General features: G+C 38.8%; 1 protein-coding gene across 1 annotated transcript; it reads right to left on the bottom strand.

The window, feature by feature from the left end:
- Positions 1-4191: 4191 nt before the first annotated feature.
- On the bottom strand, positions 4192-20270 carry LOC134624003 (placenta-specific gene 8 protein-like; the record flags this gene model as incomplete). Its single annotated transcript, XM_063468999.1, has 6 exons — positions 4192-4332; positions 5816-5961; positions 6514-6624; positions 11691-11786; positions 12078-12120; positions 20247-20270. Coding segments are annotated over 6 exons (561 nt in total), but the record flags the coding sequence as incomplete, so codon positions are not given.
- Between the last annotated feature and the right edge of the window lie 1779 nt (positions 20271-22049).

The raw sequence follows: 22049 nt of genomic DNA, 5'->3' as shown, positions 1-22049 counted from the left end.
TGCAGGTGGACGCCCCACTGGTAGCTTTGATCGTGGACTATTTAACAAGTCAACCACAGCATGTTCGGCTGAAGGGTTGGCACTCAGATAACATCCTGAGCAGCTTGGGGGCGCCGCAGGGGACTGTCCTATCACCCTTCCTCTTCACCCTCTGCACGTCTGACTTCAGGTACAAGTCTCAGTCATGCCATCTGCAGAAATTCTCTGATGACTCTGCCATTGTGGGCTGTATCAGGGATGGACAGGAGGAGGAGTAGGAGCGTGGTGGACAGCTTTATTGAGTGGTGTGAGCTAAACCATGTACAACTTAACATCACAAAGACAAAGGAACTGATTATGGACTTTAGGAAGCATGCTCCTCCTCCTACCCCTGTCACCATCAGAGGGGCTGATGTGAAAATCATGGAGGACTAGCGGTACCTGGGGGTACACTTGGACTGTAAACTGGACTGGACCAAGAACACCAATGCTGTCTTTAAAAAAGGGCAGAGTCAGCTTTTCCTACTGAGGCGGCTCAGGTCCTTTAATGTTTGTAGGAAAATGCTGATCATGTTCTTTCACTCTGTGGTAGAGAGCGCTGTGTTCTTTGCAGCTGTGTGCTGGGGCAGTGTGGTGAAGACAGCTGATGCCAACAGGCTGAACAAACTGATTAAAAAGGCTGGTTCTGTCCTGGGTGTCAGACTGGAGAACCTGGAGGAGGTGTCTGAGAGGAGAATGCTAAAAAAGCTTCTTTGTATCATGGACAATCCCTCCCACCCCATGCACGCTTCCATGATGGACCATCGGAGCACACTCAGCAAAAGACTCATCGCCCCGAAATGCAGAACTGACCTCCACAGGAAATCCTTTGTGCTGGTGGCAATAAGACTACAACTCTTCCTCGCTCTGTAGGTGATTTTCCTGCAGATTAATAACAAAGTTATTCTGTTCCCATTCAGACCGTGCAATATCACCCAACAGTATTTCATCGAATGTTTGTTTCATCTCCCCATCATACTGCTGCTACTCTCTTTTATTCATTTGCACAATACTATGCCACTTTTGGAATCACCTGCACTGATAGCTAAGCTATTTATTTTTCAGGATATAGTTATATTGTTACTTGTTAGAGTTATTTGATATTATATTTTGCACTATCCTACTGTATATTACTGTATACTAGTACTCTATTGTATATATTGTATATCTAATTCCTCTGTTCCTCTGTCTTTTGCTGCATTGAGCATGTGTATGACAAAAGAATTTCCCTCGGGATAAATAAAGTTCTTCTTATCTTATCTTATATCTCTATCTATCTATCTATATATATATATATCTATATATATATAGATATATATATATATATCTATATATATATATATATAGATATATATATATAATAGGGGTGCAACGATACTCGTATCGATATTGAACCGTTTGATACAGTGCTTTTGGTTCGGTACGCATGTGTATCGAACAATACAAAATTTTTTATTTATTTTATCAACTTTTCTTCTGACGATGCTGTCTGTGTTGAGAGCTCAGTGGATCTGCGTTCGACTACTCCGCCTAGGCTGCACTGTCGAGCGCAGATCCACTGAGCGCAGCGCAAGCTAGCAAGACAGAAGCTAAGCTCGTTGCAACATGGCAAATTGAACCTCCCCCACCCTCATTCAGATCTGGCCTTTGGAACTATTTTGGTCTTCATGTGAAGTATGACCCTGAAGGTAAGCGCGTCATGGACAAAAGTAAAACAGTATGTCGGATGTGCCACGCAATGCTCAATTACATGGGTGGGAACTACTGCGTTAGCGCAGTTTGCTCGTTAACGTGTTGACTCCGTCCAGCCCCACGCACGGGGCGATCCGCAGTAGCTCGTTAACGGAGATTTGCCGTGTTGTGGCGTTAACGTCATTTCAGATTAACGCTGACAGCACTAGTGGGAACACAATGAATATGACTGCACATTTACTCCGACATCATCCTAGTGCAAAGACAAGTGGAAGCAGACAAAAACAACAAGCACGCATGCTACAAACTTTACCCGTGTCATTTAGACCGCCGTTAGCACATGATTCTCCTTATGGGGACCTGATATGTTTAATATACTGCTGAGAATATAGCCCAGAAGAAGCGTATAGTATAGCTTTTATTTTGGAAAGAGCCATTTCTCTGTAATAAACTCTCTTTTTCCAAAGATGAGGGATTTCTCCATCAGATATTTATTTTTTTATTACTTTGTCGTTTCAGCAACATTAAATTTAAAAACTGTAAATTTGAGTTAAAATATATATTTATAATTTTAATAAATGACAAATTAAAAAAGCATGAACATTTTTTTGTATCGAAAAAATATCAAACCGTGACACCAAAGTAACGAACCGAACCGAACCGTGAAATTTGTGTATCGTTGCACCCCTAATATATATGTATATATATATATATATATATATATATACATATATATATATATATATATATATACACACATACATACATATATGTCTTTTGCAGACAGCAAGATGTAGGCTATAGGCTAGTTAACCTAGCCCAACACCAATTCATCATCGCAGCTATGTTCTGCTCCTGGAAGTCAGTTTCACTGTCTGTTCGGCGTCCTCCAACAAAGACGGGTGGTGGTGGGGTTCATGATGTTCACATGTGTATTTTATTAGTTGATGGTTTTAACCATGGATGAGCCAATGGCTGTTGTTATTTTCCTTTCAATGACGTTCCTTGTTACATGTTCATTGCTGGATTTATGCAAAAACATCAGCTAATATTGCATATCCATAATTATTATAATGGATATAATTAAAGAATACTTACACTATAACATTAATTAGAAGTATAATGCAAAAAAATGCATTTTTACGCCTATTTTGAATTTTACTCAAATACAAATACAAATACTGGCTGCTTTGCACATCTCTAATTTATATATATATATACAGCATAACAATATATACATGTATATATATATATATATATATATATATACATGTATATATATATATATATATATATATATATATATATATATATATATATATATATATATATATATATCTGTAATCAGTTTTCTGATGCATATTGTTTCACAAATATTCTTTTGCCTTTCTCCATTTCATCAGTTTTGTAAAGGTCAAAAAAAAAAATCCATATTTCATTTTTGTTTTTGAAAATTCTTTACTTAGTGCTCAGTCTGCAGAACTTTTCATAATATCAAAGAAATGAACATGTCTACACAAACTCAAAACCCAGGGTCAAAGACCTAGGTCCATTACAGAAGTATACCAAACAGTATACACAAAAGACAGAGGACACTAAAATGAAGCAGGAATTAACACAGAGGCATAGACTCAAAAATTCAGGCTTGACACAAAGACAGAACGGTTTCTGTCTTAACTTTAACTGGAACACAAAAAAATACTACGGGCAAAAACAGAGTTGAGACTGGGACAGAAAAAAACACATAAAGGAGCTAATGTCATCATCTGAAGAGCTCAAAAGCACTAGCACCAAAAACCAAAGTAGAGCTAGAACATAATGTCTTACCAAGACCAAAAGCCATAAACTCAAAAAACAGAAACTCTGGGTTGAGGACCCAGTGACCTCAACAACAATGGAAACAAAGTCCTCAAAAGAAGAGGCCTCATCTTAGGAGATTAATCGGTCTTTCATTTGATCATTTTAGGAGTTTAAGCAGACACCCTGGAGGACACTAGCTGACCAGCCAGACCAGCTGCCAATGTGCCAGTGACATATTCAGGGTTTGAAGAACCATATCTCCACAACTAAGCAAAAACATACAATGAATATGTGAATATGAATAATGCTTTATTTCGTCAAAAGTTAAATTCAACTTGGGAAAGATTACAATAATAGTGACCATGTGAAATTATACAGTTTTTACTGCCCAGAGCAAACAAACATTTTCAATTATATTATATACCCAACACACTACCAAAACTAAAAAAAATCTTGATTCTACATATTGAACTGAACTACACAAGCGTCAGCACTTAGAATTTCTTGAAATGCTGTGGGTGGAAAAAAGGAAGCTCGTGTGTCAGGCTATGTTTTTTTTAAATTACTTTTTACCTCATACTCTGGAAGCAGAAGTCAACTTTTCTTATTTATTCTGTCATCTCAAAATTATACCAAATAACTGTTGGCCATCTTCACTCAACCGACAGCCAAAATTACATCCTATCCACTGACAACTTGAGTGGTGACCACCGTTGAGGTGGCAGTTTGCATGTTGGCCCTGATCTTAGCCTCACGATGCATCTGGCACCAGACACACTCGTAACACCAAATTATTTTACAGCAGTCATCACAGCATGAGCCCTGCAGGACGGAGAAAAAGAAGAGGAGAAGAGTGTGAGAGAAGATCGGAGTACAAGTTACTGTGGTTTCATTTGTCATGGTTGTAACTACTGTATCAGCAAACGCACTGACTTAACAATAAGAGGACCTGTAAGTGTCAGTTTAAGACTATTCAGACATATTTTTAATTATTCAAATCAGCACAACTAGAAAGGGAAACACAGGGAAGTCTCCATGCTTGTCTGATTTAGAGTAATCTCAGTGTTCACTTGGCAAATGTGAACCAGCAGTCACGTCGTAGTTCTTTGATGCTGTGATAAGAAGCTGGGTGAGTAAATAAAAGTGAATTTGTCACAGCTGTAGTTTCCTGTTAAACTGATCTGAATAAATTGCCGTTATGCCGTCTAAGTGTTTGATGAAGGCACACGGGGTATGTTTGAATAGTCAGTTTCACTTAAGAAGAGAAATAAGAATGTGGTGGCAGCTGTAATAACGCTTCAATCGTTTTTTTATTACCTCCAAAGCAAATGATTGACTGGACCATCCTTTATGAAAGGAGAGGAGAAAATGCCATCCCACAATTCATAGAAACGTCTAACTATTACTATGAATCTTAATTTTAACTTTTGTGCCATAAGCTAGTGATTTTTCACAAGAGCCTGTTAAACACATGCAGAGCATGCAGAACATTTATGTCAATTTTCTGTGTTACCAAATTTTGTAGCAAAGCACACAGCTCATCACAATAACCTATAAGGTTTTGAATGAATTCTGATTTTAAAAAAATTCTGATTAAAAAGGGTCTATTTACAAAAACATTCACAAAAAGCCTTATAATGTTGAGAACATGATTGTTACATGTGTGCTGCGTATGTCCAACACCTCTGACCTCTCCTTCAAGGTCATTAAATGGAGTGGATGGTCCAAGTGATAATAATGCTACACAGGGCTATTTATTAAAACTACAGTATGTTTCTCATTGCCATTGTTCCTATTAACAACATGATGGCATGTAGGGAATGATAATGGGCACTGTAAATATCACGTTGGATCTCTGATGTCTACAAGTGGTACTCACTTGTGTTGCTAGCGGTTTAGGCAATAATGGCTGTGTGTTGAGTTATTTAGTAAATTTACACTGTTATACAAGCTGTGCACTGACTACTTTACATTGTATCAAAGTGTCATATCTTCAATGTTGTCCCGTGAAAAGATATAACAAAATATTTACAAAAATTTGAGGGGTGTCCTTACTTTTGTGAGATACTGTATATGAAAATCATAAGCGGTACAAAATAAAACACCATTCATTAAAAGTAATTACTGCCCAGAGAGTGAGTTGGCTTGGCAGACGTTTGCACTCTCAGAGTGCTTCCTTTTTATGTTGATTTTTTTTTTAGGGTTTTCCCAAAAAAAACGTATCTTTTTTTAAAATTTTGATTTTACAAAAAATAGGTTTTCACCCCTCAGTTTAGTTTTTAGCTAACAACACTCCCAGCCTTACAGGGATGCCATAGCGGTCTCTGATTGACTGGCGGAGCATGCAGGACACCACGCAGCATACATCACAGAGTGGGAGGCAGCAACACCAGCCGTGCTTGTTGGCTGTATCGCACTGCATGCAGGGGAAACACCAAAGGGCACAGCAACCTCGACAGAAGAGGAAAAATATGCAGAGACACAAGTTTATTTCACTTTTGAATAAGTTCTCCTTGTCAGGGATCGCAGTGTGGCTGTGGAAAGGAGAGGACCCAAAACCAGGACTCACGGGTTAGGGTGGCATGAAGACGGTGTTTATTATACAGAATAGATGAACAGAACATAAAACGGCTGACTGGAAGACTGGCTGAACTGAGAGCACACATGTAGGAGAGACGAAGGCAATGACAAGAAGATGAGCTGGAGAGAACTGATGACTTAAATACACAGACTAATGAGGATGATAATGAGAGACCGTTGAGTACACAGCTGAACATAATCTGATTAATGGTACATGGAACACGAACAAACTGAAACCGCTGGGTCACCGACCCAGGAACCCTGACACACCTTCAACAACTGGCTTGTGCATCCTGTGTTTTATATGCTGACTTCAGCTGTAACTTCAGATGATCAGATACTCAAGACCCTCTGAATAAAAGTCTGAGGAGACAGTTGATACAAAAACCACTACTGTTTGTAGAGTTTGCTAGATTAACTTACAAGTGCCCATATCAGCACAGCAATCACAGAGGCCAGTGCTCCAATGCCCAGGGTTTTGATTAGGGGTCATGATATTCACTACCTGGGTGGACTGCTGGTAGACAGCCATTTCTGGAGGAAAGAAGGTAGAAATGGAGACGCATTGAAGTGTTATAGTAGATGTTGCTTCTGTGCACGGAGAAATCAAATGCTAAAATATGAAAAAGATAACAGCTGGTTTGAGACATTACTGTCCACATTTTTTTTTTTTTTTTTACAAATAACAGTTTCCTAGTTTGTGTAAATCACTACAAAGACCCTTGACACTAAAATCATCTTTTAAAACTCATACATTTGATAAAACCCAGTTTACAAATTGCACTACACATTTCAAGCCAGTCCTTCCATTTATCCAGGCTTGGGAACAACAGAGTTTGTAGACTAACTTGTAACCAGCAGACTTCACATATGTCTATAGCATTCTTAAAAGGTTAATGTGTTTCAATAATATAGGGGCTGTTGTTATATATATATACATAAAACCCATCAACTAACATTTACCCACCTGTGAGCTAATGCAGATTAGTGTATGACAGAATAGTTGTTGAAATGAGTTTAAAAAGCTAAACTGTAACTTCCTTTATCCTCACTGTGCTGACAGCAATGATAATTCTCACACATCCAGATCATGTTTGTCGTGAAGAAATAAACATTTTTACATTTTTATTGTAATTTTTACCATTGTCCTTTAACTAACTCACAACAGCTTACTGATGAAACTAACTATATACCAACCAGTATCATAAGTTCACAAAGAACTGTGTTTAAGATGTTCATTAGTATAAAAGGTTTTTCTTACCTTTCCTCTGGTTCTGTAAGCTTTGAAGATGAGAGTAAGAACAAGAGGAATATATACCTGGAAATTGTGAGGGAAGTAGTGGGTGGGCTGAGGTTATGATTTGGAACATTTTGTGGCTTTTAAAAAAAAATTGTTCTACAAATATCTAGAACAGTCGCAGACTGACATCAGTCTAAGAGCTCATGTGGAGACCCTAACAATGTTTTTCAAAACAGTTCACGCCTGTCAGTACTTGAGTTTCTTGAGGCCCTCTAAGGCTAAAACAAAAAGCTTAATTTCCTCATATCAAAAAACATTTTCCAGCTTTGAATTGCTGAATGTTAGAACATTCAAAGACTTAAACAGTATAAATGTTGAGTGCATGCTATTCCTCAACAGTCGATTATAGCAGTTTTCTGAATTGCTAAAGCTCAACTCCCGTTCTCTACACTGACCTAAACCACTTACATATGTCATTTAAACTTTTTGCAAAATTCTGAACACCTTGTTACTCACTGAAACACATTTTGCAAAGTGAGACATCTACAGGATCCACAGGAGTTTTCAGAGACACACAACCATCTGGTAACACCTTTGACAAGAAACAATGTGAGCAGTGTTAGGGACAAAAGAAATATTTTTTAATGTGTATCTGCTCATTAGATTGTTTTATGTACTTTAATAATGAAGGCTTGTAGAGCAAGGCCACCTTTGACTCACAAACTAAGTGCTCAGCCAGACTGAAAAACACCAAGTTTTAGTGCACAGGCATATTAATAAATCAGACACAGAAAAGAGGAACTGAATAGGAGTTTCACTTGTAATGAAACTGTGTGACGTGTAAAGTACCAAAATAAAACCTATATGAGGCACAGCTTATGATTCTAATGTTAGAGCTCTTGCAACTGGCGTTTGAGCTGTGCAGGGGTCTCTCTCTTCCGATGATTGAATAAAAAGAAATATAAATGTTTTAACACACTATGAGTCGGTTTTCTCTGTTCTATCATGGGGATAAAAGGATCGGGGTTTAATAGCAGCTGTGATAAACAGGCTTTTACCTTTACTATACACTATTTCTTATGTCAGCAAGGGAAGTACCAAAAAGTGAAAACCTTAATTTCAGCACATGCTTTGTTACCACGGTGATTTTCACTATATACTCATGTTTTTGTAGATCACTGGAGTGAGTAGCTAGTAGGAGATCCATTTTGTTGTTGTTGTTATAAACATGTTGCATCCCCTAACTGTCGGTTTTCAGGGATTTAAATGTGTAACAATTACACACCCATGACCTGATAACTTTGTGTGGTTGTGAGCACAGCTATAACTGCTTTCATGAGTTCATGGGTTTCACTGAACTTTCAGAGGTTTTGTGGGTTTAGTTGGAAGCTTTTTCTTTGTGCTTTGTGAGAAGTTTACATGTGATTAAAATCTAATGATGAGCTTGTTAAGCAGAAAGTGCTGCTAGATCGGGTATCTTGGTGGAGAACAGTATTGTCTTCACCTGACTTTTTAAAACGCACAGCTGAACACAACCTTGGGTCTTTTCTTTACAATATAAAGCAATTATTATGATCTGTCACTATGATATGTGATAAATAAAATTGAAATGAACAGAATCCAACTTAGAAGTCAAGGGTGAGTTGTCAAAACTTGAAGAGGTGAGTGGTCAGGATCCAAAATGCACACTCATTGGAAGGTGAGGTTAAGCTGAAAATGAGCCATTTATTTGGACGATGAGCAAATGAAAAATGCAAGAATGTAAAGGGGATCTGAAAAAACTGTAACCAAAACCTATACTAGAAAAAAACATACTAGAAACATTAGGGAGCTGAGAGTGAGGAGACATGAAGGGATGGTGACTAATTAACACAGAGGCAAGGACTCAAATATTCAGACTTGACACAAAGACAGAAAGGTTTCTGTCTTAACCTGAGCGCAAAAGATACTAAGCACAAACACAGAGATAAGACTGGGACATAAAAGAAACACATAAGGGAACTAACATCATCATCTGAAGAGCTCAAAAGCACTAGCACCAAAAACTAAAGTACAGCTACATACTGGGTGAATATGAATAATTTTTAATTTCAGCAAAAGTTCAGAAAGATTACAATAACTGTGAGCATGTGAAATTACACAGATTTTTCTGGCCAGAGTAAACGAATGTTCCCAATTATATTATATACCCAACATGCTGCCAAACCTAAAAAAATCTTGATTCTACATATTGCACTAAACCACAGGAGCACAGGAACTTAGAAATTCTTGTTGTGGCGGGGAAAAAGGCAGCTCGTGTGTCAGGCTAAATTGTTTGTTTTTGCCTAATACTGTAGAAGCAGAAATCAACTTTTCTTATTTATTGTGTCATCTCAAAATTATACCAAATAACTTTGTCATATTCACTCAACCAACAGCCAAAATGGTTACATACTGTCCTCTGACAACTTGAGTGGTGACCATCATTGAGATGGTGAGCTACAGGCCATTCCTGATCTTCACCTCGCGATGCATCTGGCACCAGAAACACATGTAACAGCAAAATGCTTTATACCAGTCATCAAAGCACGAGCCCTGCAGGATGGAGAAGAAAAGAGGAGAAGAGTGAGAGACAAGATTGAAGCAGGAGTTACTGTGGTTTCATTTGTCATGGTTGTAACTACTGTATCAGCAGTCACACTGGCATAACAATAAGAGGGCCTGTGAGTGTCAGTTTAAGACTATTCAGACATATTTTTAATTATTCAAATCAGCACAACTAGAAAGGGAAACACAGGAAAACAGCTTCAATCATTATTTTATTACCTCCTATAGCAAACGATTGACTGGACCATCCTTTATGAAAGGAGAGGAGAAAATGCCATCCCACAATTCATAGGAATGGCCCATCCAACTATTCACGAAAACTAAGTACGCAGATGATTTAAATCTTAATTATAATTGAATAATTAAGAGGGAGGGTCAAGGCGCTAACCCGTTAATGCTAATGCATTGACGCCGTGGAGCCCTCGCACAGGGTGATCCACGTTAACTCGCTAACGCTGACAGCACTAATATAAATATTAGTGATGTCAGCATTAGTGAGTTAAAACCGCATTAATGTGGCAAATCTCCGTTAGTGAGTAAGCGCGGATCGCCCTTGGTACTTCTCAAGCTTCTTGTGTTCCTTCTTCTTCATGTTGCTGTCATTTGGTATCGCTACATCTATCACCACGATGCCTGACAGAAGCTTCCATGTAGTACTGAGGACTGTTATTGGCCAGTAGTTGGATGGGGCCGGTCCCTTCTGGGGTTCCTTGGGTATCAGGATTGTCCGGCCTTCAGTTAGCCATTCCTGGTGTCGCTAATCGACTAGCAGCTAGTTCATTTGTGCTGCTAGACTCTCATGGATTGCAGTCAGCTTCTTCAGCTAGTGGGAGTAAACCATGGCGGGGCCTGGTGCTGTCCAACTTTTACATACTGGAGACCATTTCTTGGATGTCTGCCACTAGTGATGGTTACTGTACCCTGTTCAGGGAGGTTGCTGTGGTCTGATCTTAAGTCTGCTCTTAGATCCACAAGCCAACAAACATTGCCGTTATGGCTTGCGTCCTTCTCCCATGTGCTTATTCATTCTCGTACCTTCTGTCTCTCTGATATACCTCTTCAAGGCCTTGGCCTTGGAAGCTGCCTGAAACTTAGGCACCTTCTTCATTGCACCTTTTTGCAGCTCCAAGAGCTAACCTCCTACCACAATACCTTGATCTTGGCTGCTCCTTGTTGCTGTTCAGCTGGTTAGTCTCAGTAATGGCCGCAGTAGGCATTGTCTGTAGTACTGCATTCACATCATCTAGTAGACCTTCAGAGTGTACTTCACGTAATCTTGGTAACCGGCTACAGAGGATCTAGGTTTCAAGCTTCGCCATGATCCTTACAGATCAGTTCCTCTCACACTCAACAATCCTTCTTCCATCACACTTGGGGCTTGGTACCAGTCTAGGGTGGGGATGAGGATATCTGCTCTCTGACCTGTTTTTCCTGGCTCTCCCATGCCATATCATTGTTGTTGTACATCCTCAATCTCTAGTGGTGAGAGGGTTCCCTTCTTCCGAATATTGGAACACTGAGCTACTAGTTAGGGTATGCTGGGTATCGAAGATTCCATAGTCCCTCATCCTATTCATGTAACCCCTTCTGCTGGGGTAGTAGCATACTAACAGCACCCTACTTTCATCTCTTGCCCATTTATGCTGTCTTGTTCCAGGAGCCCACTTCTTATCAGGGTGTCCTGGTTCCTCAACACCTCACATGGACTTTGTTAATCGGGGCGTCTGTTATAGGTTATCTCTCCTCAGTTTAGTTTTTAGCTAACAACAATAACCTTGACCCTCCCCCACTCCCAGCCTTACATCGATCCCGTAGCGCTCTCTGATGGACTTGCTGAGGAAAGACGACACCACGCAGCATACATCCAGGACTGGGAGGCAGCAACAACAGCCGTGCTTATTGGCTGTATCACACTGCATGCAGGGAAAACACCAAAGGCCACAGCAACCTTGACGGAAGAAGAAGAATATGCAGAAACACATGTTTACTTCACTTTGAGTAAGTTGTCCTTCCATAACTGGCTTGTGCATCCCATGTTTTATATGCTGACTTCAGCCCCAACTTCAGATCCTCAGATACTCAAGACTCTCTGAATAAATGTCTGTTTAGAGTGTTAACGCAAAAACCCCTACTGTTTATAGAGTTTGCTAGGTTAACTTACAAGTGTCCATATCACTCAAGCAATCAAAGAGACCAGTGCTCCACTCCCCATGGTTTAGATTAGTGGTGGTGACCGTCACTACCTGGGTGGGCTGCTGGTAGATGGCCATTTCTGGAGGAAAGAAGGTAGAAATGGAGACGCATTGAAGGGTTATAGTGGTTGTTGCTCCTGTGTACGGAGAAATCAAATGCTAGAATATGAAAAAGATAACAGCTGGTTTGAAACATGACTGTCCATAGTGTGGATATTTTTATATTTCCTGGTTCCTGTAAATCACTACAAAAACCCTTGACAGTAAAATTATGAGTACATCTTTTAAAACTCATGAACTCAGTTTATAAACTGCATTCCCATTGATCCAGGTGAACATCTTGGTGTTCCCATGGATCAGCTGAAGAAGGTGGCTGGGGAGAGAAAGATCTGGGCATCCTCCATTAGGCTGCTGCCCTGATGACCTGACCCCAGACAAGCGGAAGGCGATGGATGGATGGATGGATGGATGACAAGAAAATCCTAGTGTCACGGTTGTGGGTCATTCTGACCTAGGATTCTGAGTTCTTATGTTTTCATTTAATTTTGCATTATGGATTGTTTTCTGATTCTCTTGTTGTGCTTTGTTGATTATTAATATAAATCTATGTTTCAGTTTATTCTGGTTTAAGATTTAGCTCTGTGCTTAGCCTTCTCTGCCCGTGTGTTCCCTCTGTGTAAAGTCCGTGTTTCTTAGTCTGCGTCTTTGTGAATTGTTTCCTGTTTTATTTTGAAGGGTTATGTCTTATGTCAGTGTTGCTAGCTTCACTCCCCCTGTCTTGTTAGGTCTCATTCCTCCCAGCTGTGTTCCCCTCCTGTCTCTAATTCCTTGATGACTTTCTCAGTGTATTTAAGCCCCGTGTTTCTTTGTGTCAGTGTTGTGTTGTACCCTCAGATTGGCTTGTGTGTTTCTGTTCTCAGCCTTCATGGTTTAGTTTAAGTTTTGTTCTGTTTTTTGACTTGGCCTACAATTAAGCAGTAGATTTTGGATTCCGCCTCCACGAGTCTGCATATTGGGTCCTTTATCCTGCCTGCCAGCAGACAGCCTTGACACCTAAATTTAATTGCATTTATTTTTCCCTTCAACAAGTACAGGAACTGTTGTTGAGAAAGCAACAACTTCTAGCATCAGTAATGTAAAACGTTGTCTTTACAACTCTCAGCTGCTCCCTTATTTGAAGAATCCTTCCAATTATCCAGGCTTGGGAACAGCAGAGGTTGTACACTAACCTGTAACCAAAAATTATATGGAAACATGAAAAATTTTAGCTAGCTTCCAGCTGTGTGATCTTTATTTATTTCTCCAGCAGACTTTACATGTGTCTATAGCATCCTTAAAAGGTTGATGTGTTTCAATAACATAGGCGGTAACATGTTTGCCAGGCTCTCTGGGCTGTAACTAGGATCTAGGATTTTTACATCAGACCACAAGATGTCTGATGTAAAAGTTTTTGCCAAACCAAAAATGTTGTTATTAACATCACTGGAATATTGTAATTTGTTGAGCAAAACATCTCATGTTGCCAAAATTACATTTTGGTAACTTTAAAAACAACCGTTTGTTGCCCTTGTCCCACCCTTTTTGAAATGTGATGCTTCCATTTTTGCAAATTATTGCATTGCATTTTTATTTACTTTCTACTCTTTTTTTTTTTTTCAATTTAATCTGTCTAGCAGAGTGGGTTAAGTAGCAGAGTTGACTATGTTGGTTGGTCCATGAAAACCCTGCCAAATCTCTCTGCCACTGCCAAATAGCTCATCCTGCTATCGACTGTGCTGTTGAACTTCTAGATGCAAGTTTCAGCATTGTGGAGTGAGCCCTAGTACCTCTCCAAGTTGGAAGCCTGCTTCCATTTCAATAACGACAGATGATTGGAAGCCACTGAATAGGACTTTATGATATAAAGTTATGCTATTTGGCAATTAGATCACGGTGACCCATCATAGCAGGCAGGAATCCCAGTGGTGATACGAATTAGGGCAGGACCCCCAAAGAAAAGAAAAAGAATCTTACTACGTCAGGAAGTTTTGTTCTTTAGAATACAAAACAGTTTTTGTGCCACAGCATTCCAAAGCGATAACATGAATAAAAATGTCTTATCATTATTATTATTAGTAGTATTATCATTATGTATTATTACAATCGGATCTCTACTCACAACCTTACAAATGCAGCGCCATTTAAGGGGAAATAAATAGACTTACCAATTTCATAAGATTTATTACCAAGAAGCATTGTTACAGAAAAGAATCAACACAATACAAATTTCCTTAGCATTTGTGCCAAATTTACATAAATATTAATAAAATCTATCTTATTTGTAGCCGCGAAGCAGAGTCAATAAAAAGACCCATCTACTATTCATGCACAGAGGTCAGATGAATTTTACAGAAATATTGCTGCTAGAATATTGGTAGAGGGTGATTGCAAACCTGTTGATCACTATTTTACACTATAATCTGCTCCCGAGCAAGTTTGGTCTCCAGTGGTTCCCCTAGTATGAAGTGAATAACTTTTATAATATTCAGACTGCAAATAATACCTCAAGTTTCCTCATTTGACCCAAATTCTGGTTCATAGGTCAGGCCTTGGGCCTTAAAATTAAGCAAATCCAATATCAGAAGGCCAAAGACACTTCACATATTACTATTTGTCCCTGTGTAGTGATAACTAGGTCAAAAATGCAGAAGCACTGTGTGAAAAATTAAGCACACACCATCACTGTTTTCTGAACAACTTTGACTCTCATATCTTATTGTGTATGAATTTTGGCCCACCTTTTCATTGAGGTTTGTAGGTGTCTATTTATACAGAGGTCTCACCACAGCATTTAGGTCAGGCTCTTTTCTGTTACAGTCATTGTCCTGTTGCACGACAGTTTGTATTTCTCATACCACCTGCACCAACAACGAAGAATAAAGAAGCCATTGTGCACGAGCGAGTGTCTGCTTTGCACGTGTTACTACAGTTTTACGCTTTCACGGGTACCTCTCTGCGCTCGGAGAGAAATCCTGCTCACGTTAATGAACTTACTTTTGACTGTCTGGAGGCCAAAGGAGGAAGGGGTCCTAATGTGATTGGTCACTTTGATGGACACTTCAGGTTACTGCATTAAATTGAGATACACTGTGGTAGCCACAGAAACGCTGTTTAAAACTGTATTTGTTCACAATTTGAAAAATAAAGTTTGACGAATTAATTATCAACAGGCAATTAGGTAATGTTAATAAATATTGGTAATAAATACCGACAACTGTTACTGGATTTATTTAATGTTGAAGAAATATTTTAAATCAGAGGATTCTAAGGCAAGTTCTGAAGCCTCTGCAATGCCGTCCCATTAATCTGCTGTACAGTATAACATAGTTTACATCATTAAAAATAATAATAATAATAACATAATGAGAAGCACACATCATCCCTAAGAAAAAGATCAAATTGTTTATTAGCCTATTGAGTAAACGTAATTTTAAAAAATGTGAACTAATATAGAACGTGTTTATGTTGTTGTTGGTGACTGTGCTTCACTCAGTGAAACAGCTGTACACATGTGGCTGCAGAGCTCCACTCACTCTGTGTTCAGCTTCAACTGTAATATTTCATCCATATAATATTTCAGGTTCTCTGAACAGACAGACTGTGGAGTGGACAGGAGGATGTGACGGGCTGTCCTTGGTAAGGAGCTCAGTTGTCTGAACTAGTGTCTGATATACAGTTCAGGTTGTTGCTATCATGTTATGTAAATCTAAGGCTCTTATAAGTATGTTACACACATACATACTTGTAGCTGCTGTGTGCTAGTAATTGCTGTTTTTATGCTTTGTGGTTATCTCTGTGCACCTAACCACTGGATTAACTTCAGTTATGCCTGCTGTAGATCCATCACTCTGGTCTCCAGTCCTGGATCTGCAGATCACAGGGAAACATGACACATCTTTCTGCTTTCTATTATTACTGTTCAAATATTTTTTGCACAATTCTTTGACAGCGTATTTTAGAGCTGCTCTAAAATGATATGATAAAACAAGCACATAAGGAAATATTTTTAATGTAACGAAATGTACAGCCTGCTTTTCTTTCTTTTTTGGAGTCAAACTACAAGGTTATTAGAACTATGTGGAAATCCTACATGATGCAACACCTTCATTGTTACTGGACGATTATGAAAAACGTTTTTTTGCTAATTGAATATATCTGACACACAGTCTACATGAACTGCACTCCCTCTGACTCTTTACTTGAAGCAGATAAAGTTAATCAGTGTATACCTTTCACCACTGATGCTGCTCTACAGATGAGCCAGTTGCCAATGCGGTAGGCACTAATGCACCCTCAGACCATCAGAGAAGCAGGATTTGAACTTTGATGCTTAAAACAAGCTGGATGGTCTTCAGCACAGAGGACAGCATCCATGTTTTCCAAAAGAAAATTCAAATTTGCTTTCATCTTTGTATTTTGGTTCAAATCTTAGATACATCTGAAGAAAGTGTGACATCATTTAAAATACAGGAACACGGGGGCAGGCAGATATGTTGCAAAGAGACAGAAGTGCTGTACACGTAGAAAAACACTGGTAGAAAAACACTGGTGTCCTATCTGCACTCACAACCCACAAGAGAGAGAAAACGTGCAAACCAACACATGACCACTTTTTAAATTCCCCTCTTGTTTAGTTGACATGTCGATGCCCTCCAGAGGCCAAGAAATGTACGACTCATGCTGGTCTGATTCCAAACTGCATATGCGTGTTTTACATGTGCCTGTGGGATGAGCGAAATTGGTATTCTTGACACAATGTTATTAAATTTCATTATCAAGTGGCATCACTTTAAATAGAGCACAACTTTATTATTCATAAAAGTTGAGCTCTCTACTTTTTCAGAAAAAGCTTTCTGTCTTTTGTTAGCTTTATTATATTTTAAATTCATTAAAATGCACGGTGGCCTTAGTACATAAGGAAAGATTGTGCTAAAGATTGCTACAGAATAGATAATCACTTTGCAACAAAGGGAATCTAGAATGAATTGGTGTGGTCGGTCTGCACAAGTGGAGACCTTAACTTTATCTAAATACAGTTCTACTCTTTTTAAAGTACTGTTAATGTATAATAGCCTTCAATTTTAATAATATTATTAACAGCGTCTCAAGAATATTTCAACATGCATCTTTCAACATGCATGTGTATATACCAGATATGCAGTTTGGAATCAGACCAGTATGAGTAATATATGTATTGACCCCTGGAGGGTGCCCACATGTAAACTAAATAAAAGAGGTGGAATTTAAAGCGGTCATGTGGTGACTTTTTCTGAACTATGATGTAAATAAGTAATCTCAAGAACAGAAAATAATTGCTTTTTTAAACTGAAGATGTCCTTCTCAGTGTACTCAGAGTACCCTGGAAGTCTTACATGAATTTGGAACATAGCACAAGAGGGTGTGACATCACAGCATTGTACGTCACATAACTAGCAGACCTGCATACAAGAAGCGGATGAGCAAGCATGGAAGCTTGTGAGTGCACCAGAATATTGGAGATGTTCTGTCAGTTGAGGTGAGTGCAGTGCACTTTGCTGTGGTCTTCTTGGGGAGCCAGATTGGAGCTGGCAACACAAACACTGGAAAAACTGCTCAGGAAAGCTAGCTCTGTGATTGGCAGCACTTCTGAAGCTGTGGTGGAGAGGAAGTGATTGAACAAACTGCCATCCATCATTGATATTTCTGGCAACCCACTGCACCACGTACTTCTCTAAAAGAGTGATTCAGATTTGTTGCCCCAAAGGATAGAGGAAATGCGCTGATTTCCATGACAGAATCATGTCTGTTTTTAATGCAGTTTCCTCTGAGGGTTTGAAGATCACTAACAACATGACTTTCAGCCTCGTTGTTTCCACAGAGAGATTTCTTCTGAGCCTCTGAACGTTTTGATGATATAGATTTTGATGACTCTAGATGATGAAATATTTCAAGTCTTCACAGCTTTACACTGAAGAACATTATTCTGAAATTGTTACACAATTTGTTACTGGACGTTTTTGCTGATCAACCAACCTGTCCACCTTTCCTTCAGAGCAACTCTGTTTCTCTAAGTTGCTCTTTAAATACCTAATCATGTTACTGACCTGTTGCCAAGTAACCCAATTACTTTTAAAATGTCCCTCGAGCTGTTTCTTTTGAGTACCACTTATTTTTCCAGCCTTTTGTTGCCCCATCCGAACTGTTTTGAAACATATTGCTCCCATCAAATTCAAAACGAGTTATTTTTAACAACAGTGTCGGTTTAAACATTTGGCTTTGAGAAATCATTGCTTTCTTAATTTACATTTTACACAGCAGCCCAATATTTTCAGAACTGGGTTTGTACAAACTATCTGTCTGGGAAAAAGTAATCTGCTCTTTAATGTTAACATTTTTTTCAGCTGTTTCAGCTGAACACACACTAAACCACTTTATTCACACAACTGGGCCATTTCAAGAACTACTATAATGCTTTTTACTTCATTTAATTATTTACTGTAAATGTTTTATATTTTTGTTAATCAGTATCAGCTTCTGTACCTTTTAGATAAATTAAGTTTACTTTATGTCAGATATAGCAAGGTGAATCTATGATGAATCTGATTCTTCTTTGTTTGGGTGACAGGTGTTGAAAGTAACTGGATGAGAGAACCATGAGGAGGGCCCTGCGTAATTTAAAGAAAACACCATCACAGTTGGCACGGAACGGCGGAATAAAACAAAGTTTTTACAGGTCTTTTAACACCGCTATTTCGGGCCCCACAAAACAGGTATTTAAACACCATTCACTGGTGTAAAATACGGTGTTCTGTCGAGATCTCCGCCATTTTTACGTTGTTCTGACTTATTAAACTGCATTTTTTATATCATTTCTTCAACCAGGTAGGTAGGTAGTGTAAGTTATGGCACTATTGCCTTGCCATATCAAACTTCAACAAGACGTCCAAAGCAGAAACTCGCGCACGCATCTTGGCTTCTTTGTGTGTGCAGCTGCCGAGTTCTATGCACGAGGAATTTAATTGCGCCCATGAAGTAAAATTATTTACTCGGATTTTGTTTTTGCTTGCAGATTTGTTATGACAAAAATATAATTCCATAAGTTTCAGTAAGGATTTAGCTGTCAGAAAGATGACATCACATCACACACTCTAGGATACTTTGGTACTCAGAGGAGTTCATGGTTGGCTTGATAACTGCAACATACCCACGTCCTGTGACTGCAAGGCAAGCTCCATCGTTGTACTTCCACCTCTGTGTTTGACAGCAGGTATGAGGTGTTTGGGCTTATACGCTAGGTTCAATTTTTCAACCGACGTGATGTTGTGCACAAAGAGTAAACATCTCCACTTTGGTCTTGTCTGCCCAAATAAACCTTCCCAGACTTGTTGACTGCAACATATGGGCCTAAACTCTATTTACACTATCACCCCCTTTTCTCCAAAGACATTCATATTCGGTTAAATGGTGATTATAAATTGGCTGTGAACTGAAAATGGTACATCTGTAGGTGTGAATATGAGCTAAATAAACATGTGATTTAAAACATGTTGAGCACTGTGCACAAGACTTGAAAATTGCTACATAAATGCTAGTCCAATTGTAAAATGCATTTTTAGTTCCATTACAGTTATGAGAGTTTAGCTAACTTCAGGTTCATTCAAGCATACTAAACAGGGACAGGAGAGGCTTGGTGTTTCTAACAAATCCTAAATTTGGCATGCAGTTTATTTCTTGAATCATTCTCACGTTGCAAGCTGCTATCTGAATTCATTTATAGTGCAAACAAAGCAAAGTTTCATTGGCTACTGTGCCTAAGATGCTGTCATGTAAAGGGTATTTTCAGTTGTAGTGCATTACATGTTACACATAAAACCCATCAGCTAACATTTACCAAACCGTGAGCTAATGCAGATTAGTGTATGAAAGAATAGTGGCTAAAATGAGTTTAAAGGGCTAAACTGTAGCTTCCTTTATCATCACTGTGCTGACAGCAATGATAATTATCACACATCTAGATCATGTTTGTCTTGAGGAAAGTATAGTTTTCCTTCAGCTAACTCACAGGAGCTTACTGATGATGAAACTAACTAACCAGTACCATAAATTCACAAAGAACTGACTCTGCTTAAGATGTTCATTATTATAAAAGGTTTTTCTTACCTTTCCTCTGATTCTGTAAGCTTTGAAGATGAGAGTAAGAACAAGAGGAATATATACCTGGAAATTGTGAGGGAAGTAGTGGGTGGGCTGGGGTTTTGATTTGGAGCATGTTGTGGCTTCTTTTTTTGGTAATTGTTCTACAAATATCTAGAACAGCCACAGACTGACATTAGAGCCTAACAATTTTTTTTGTTTGTTTTTTTATTAACGCACACTCTCAGTACTTGAGTCTCTTAAGGCTGTAACAAAAAGCTGGACTCAAAAGCAGACTCGAGTGAAGCAACTAGGAGTTCAAACGTTTTAGTGACAACAAGAATTTGTAACAACACGGTCACAGGGAAAGCCAGAGCAGAAAGCAGTCGTCACAGTAAGAGTGAGCACTATAAAAAAGGAGCACAGAGTTAATCACATAGTTCCAAAAGGAGTAAAGCAGTTTCTAGCTAACTTTCTAGACAGGCATTTCAGAGGAATAGCTCTAGAGGAAAACCACACATTCTGACCTTGCACATAGCATGGAGCTGAGGTCTTTCAGCGGTAGGACAGACTCTGGCAAGGTTCCAAGTTTTCTTCCGTTCTAGCCACATAGAACTGAAGAAATGGCCACTTCTGGGAACAACAGTGGTTGGTATCCCAGGAAAACCTGATAAGGAGAAAGACCTGTAGCTGAGGAGGTGAGACAGTTATGTGCATACTCAGTCCATGCCAAGTGAGGAGAGGGTGTAGGAGCCCATGCAGCAGAGTGCAAGCTCAAGCTCCTGACACAGAATTCATGACAGTTTGCACATTAATGGTCAAGAAACTGACCTCCTAGCCCATTGTTTGTCAGTGCTGCTAGTTTCAGTCATTGTGCAAATGTACTGTTTATAAGATTGGGGAAACCTGCAGTCAGCTGACACTGAAGAATGTACTTGGATGAGTGACAAAATGTTTGTCCCACTGAAAACACTAATGAACAGAATCAACTTTCTGGGACAAAATGACAAGTTCAATTTTGTCTGCTGCTGCCAAAATCATGCAGACAGAAATGAACAAATAAATTTTATCTGTGGTGTGACCATAGCTCTCAAAACAGGGCAGAACCTATGAATAAACACACACAACATGCCTTCATTTCTTCAGACCAAAAAACTAGTCCAGCTTTGACCTGCTGAATGTTAGAAATTGTAACATTGTTGTGATGTAACAGATACAATATAAGACACATTTAGAGTTATTTATCAATTTTTTATTTGCCACATATCTTTGCATATATCTTGCTTTATATATTTGATGTCTTCAGTTTGTATCTACAATGTAGAAAGTAGTAAAAAAAAGACTGGTAGTGAATATACTACATACTCATGTTTCTGTAGATTGAGTGAGAAGCCGGTGGGAAAATCCATTTTTTTGTTCTTGTTATAAACATATTGCATGCCCTAACTGTCAGTTTTCAGGGATTTAATTGTGTAATAATTACACACCCATGACATGATAACATTGTGTGGTTGTGAGCACGCCATATCTGCATTCATTGGTTTGATACATTGGCCGGAACTTTCTGAGGTTTTGTGGGTTTAGTTGGAAGCTTTTCTTTTGTGCTTAGAGTTTTGAGAAGTCTACATGTGATTAAAATCTGATGATGAGCTTGTTAAGCAGAAAGTGGTGCTAGATCAGGTATCTTGGTGTCTTAACTTTACCTAACTTTTTAAAACAGACAGCTGAATACAATCTTGTATTCTCAGGTCTTTCTTTACAGTATAAAGCAATTATTATGATTTGGTGCT

This window comes from Pelmatolapia mariae, linkage group LG3_W (genome assembly GCF_036321145.2).
Source record: "Pelmatolapia mariae isolate MD_Pm_ZW linkage group LG3_W, Pm_UMD_F_2, whole genome shotgun sequence".
NCBI lineage: Eukaryota > Metazoa > Chordata > Actinopteri > Cichliformes > Cichlidae > Pelmatolapia > Pelmatolapia mariae.
This window is presented reverse-complemented; position numbering and strand designations above follow the sequence as displayed.